This window comes from Penaeus japonicus, unplaced genomic scaffold (genome assembly GCF_977035675.1).
Source record: "Penaeus japonicus unplaced genomic scaffold, GWHDUDI00000001_assembly GWHDUDI00000023, whole genome shotgun sequence".
Taxonomy (NCBI): Eukaryota; Metazoa; Arthropoda; class Malacostraca; order Decapoda; family Penaeidae; genus Penaeus; species Penaeus japonicus.
The window spans coordinates 28,530,384-28,532,883 of record NW_028234425.1 but is presented as its reverse complement, the minus strand read 5'-3'; the positions used below and the strand labels follow the sequence as shown (position 1 = coordinate 28,532,883).

Below are 2,500 nucleotides of genomic sequence, written 5' to 3'. Positions count from 1 at the left end.
CATCATTATCATTAGCTTTATCATTATCATAATTTTTATCACCATTACTGTAGTCATTATCATTACTATCATTACTCTTATTGCTCTCATTATTATCAATATCGTGATTATTATCATTATCACTGCTACTATTATTATCAATATCATTATTATTGTTGTTAATAGCATTGTTATTACTATCGCTAGTATTATCATCTTTATCATCCTCATCCTCATTATTGCTATTATAATTATCATTATTATTATTATTAGTAGTGATATATTATTATTATTCCATTCAGTATTTTTATCATAGTTATCAATTATTAATACTACCATCACTGATATTATTATTTTCATTATTATCATTATTATAATCGTTATTTTCATTATCATTATCATCATCATCATCAATATCATCATTGTCAATCACCTAAAATCTGCCACCATCTGATCAGTTAATAACGAAGTGAACTAACATGAGGTCAGATTTTCTTACCCAAGGTCATTTTCCTTACCCGAGGTCATACGTCCTTACCCGAGGTCATCTTTTCTTCAAGTTTGCACTGAAGGATCGGCCAAGGTGAAGAAGGACTTTTCCAGTAGCTCCTGCCCGACCCCCTTCGACCTCGTGGGCGGCAAGTGCATCCTGGTCGACATCTTCGAGTCGGTGACGTGGGCGGAGGGCAGGTACCTGTGCGAGAAGGTAGAGGCCGACCTGGTCACGCTGGAGTCTTCCGGTTTCTTTGCCGCACTTTTGGATTATCTGTATTTCAAAGGTAAGCTTTCGCCGACGAGGGCAAGCCACGTCGATGTCGATGTCGAGCGGCGCTGAGCTTGATTAATCGCTTGGAATAAAAGGGATTGGAACCGAAAGCGAGCTCATGGCTGAAAACTTTTTCGGCAGAGCTGGTTAACCATGACTACTGGGTGGGCGCCAACGACACCGAGACGGAGGGCGAATGGGCGTGGTTGAATGGCACGCCCGTGAGAATGGGCACGCCTCTGTGGGCGCTATACCGCTATAGTAGCAATGACTACGAGCAGGTGAGATTATACTCGTGTTGTCAAAAATGAAATGGTGAAAAATGGCCGATGACTCGACCGTAAACTGGCGCTCCTCCCTTAACTTTCCTTGGCGCCGCCCGCCGCCCGCCGCCCCCGGCCGCCCTCCAGGAACCGACCACGAGCAGCAGCGGCAGCACCAGCGGCGACTGCGCCTACATGGACCAGTCCCGCTTCCTGTACCTGGCCGACGACGACTGCGGGAGCGCGAAGGGCGCCATCTGCCAGCGGGATCCGGGAGCCTCCGCGGCCGCCGACAAGACGAGGCCCGCGCCCGAGAGGAAGCCCAGACGCCGTCACTGAGGCCGCTCCGAAGGGGAAATCCCTCGGTAAACGATGGCAGCCTGTAGGTCTTGTATATATGGATCTTTCAGTAAACAGTTCTTTTGATATCTGAAAGAAATATGTACAAATTCCAAGACAAATCTCCATTGAATTAATTCATTATGTTATTATTTAATTATATTTTGATTTAGAAGAACTGTATAATTTACTCGAATATATCAAGAAGAGCTGAATAAAATCCTGATTAACAGATGCTGAATATTGGCTTATTTCGCATCTTATTCCTTTGATATATCAAGTATCAGGCAAATGTGAGATGTATGAACACAGAAAGAGACACAACTTTTTTTCTCTCTCTCTCTCTCTCTCTTTTTTCTCTCTCTCTATCACTCCCTCTCTCTTTCTCTTTCTTCTTTCTTTTGAAATCTATATATAGACCTTTCAGTGTATCTATATATGTCTACCTAAGTAGATAGATAAATAAATAAAAGCAATCAGCGAGAAAGAAAGATCCATATATAGAGTTAGAAAGAAAGGAAGAGAGAGTGAGTGAGTGAGAGAGAGAGAGAGAGAGAGAGAGAGAGAGAGAGAGAGAGAGAGAGAGAGAGAGAGAGAGAGAGAGAGAGAGAGAGAGAGAGAGAGAGAGAGAGAGAGAGAGAGAGAGAGAGAGAGAGAGAGAGAGATTGACCGGCTTTGCAGTCTTATCGGGAAAGAATTTATCAGATGGTGGCCACGTTTAGTCATTGTTTTACCTCTCTGTTAAAGATAAACAAATAAACAATCAGGTAAACACACAAGCTGATGAGTGATCTCTCTATCTCTTTATCTCTCTTTCACTGTTCTCCCTTTCCATGTACTTTATTATCTCTCTCTACCTCCTTCTCTCTCTTCTTATTCTTCTCTCTCTCTCTCTCTTTCTGTGTCTCGCCTTCTCTCTCTCTCTCTCTCTTTCTCTTACATACACACACATACACACACACACACACACACACACACAGACACACACACACACACACACACACACACACACACACACACACATATATATATATATTATATATATATATATATATATATATATATATATATATATATTTATATATATATATACATATATATATTATATATATATATATATATATATATATATATATATATATATATATATATA

General features: G+C 40.8%; 1 protein-coding gene across 1 annotated transcript in view; it reads left to right on the top strand.

Moving 5' to 3' along the window:
- The window catches only part of LOC122254607 (macrophage mannose receptor 1), a 17,893-nt gene extending 16,317 nt beyond the window's left edge, over window positions 1–1,576 (top strand). Inside the window, exons 11-12 of the mRNA XM_086550505.1 lie at window positions 887–1,026; window positions 1,156–1,576. Coding sequence (XP_086406631.1) covers window positions 887–1,026; window positions 1,156–1,347 — 332 coding nt within the window. The 3' untranslated portion in view covers window positions 1,348–1,576. The remainder of the gene's footprint in view (window positions 1–886; window positions 1,027–1,155) is intronic.
- The last annotated feature ends 924 nt before the right edge of the window (window positions 1,577–2,500 follow it).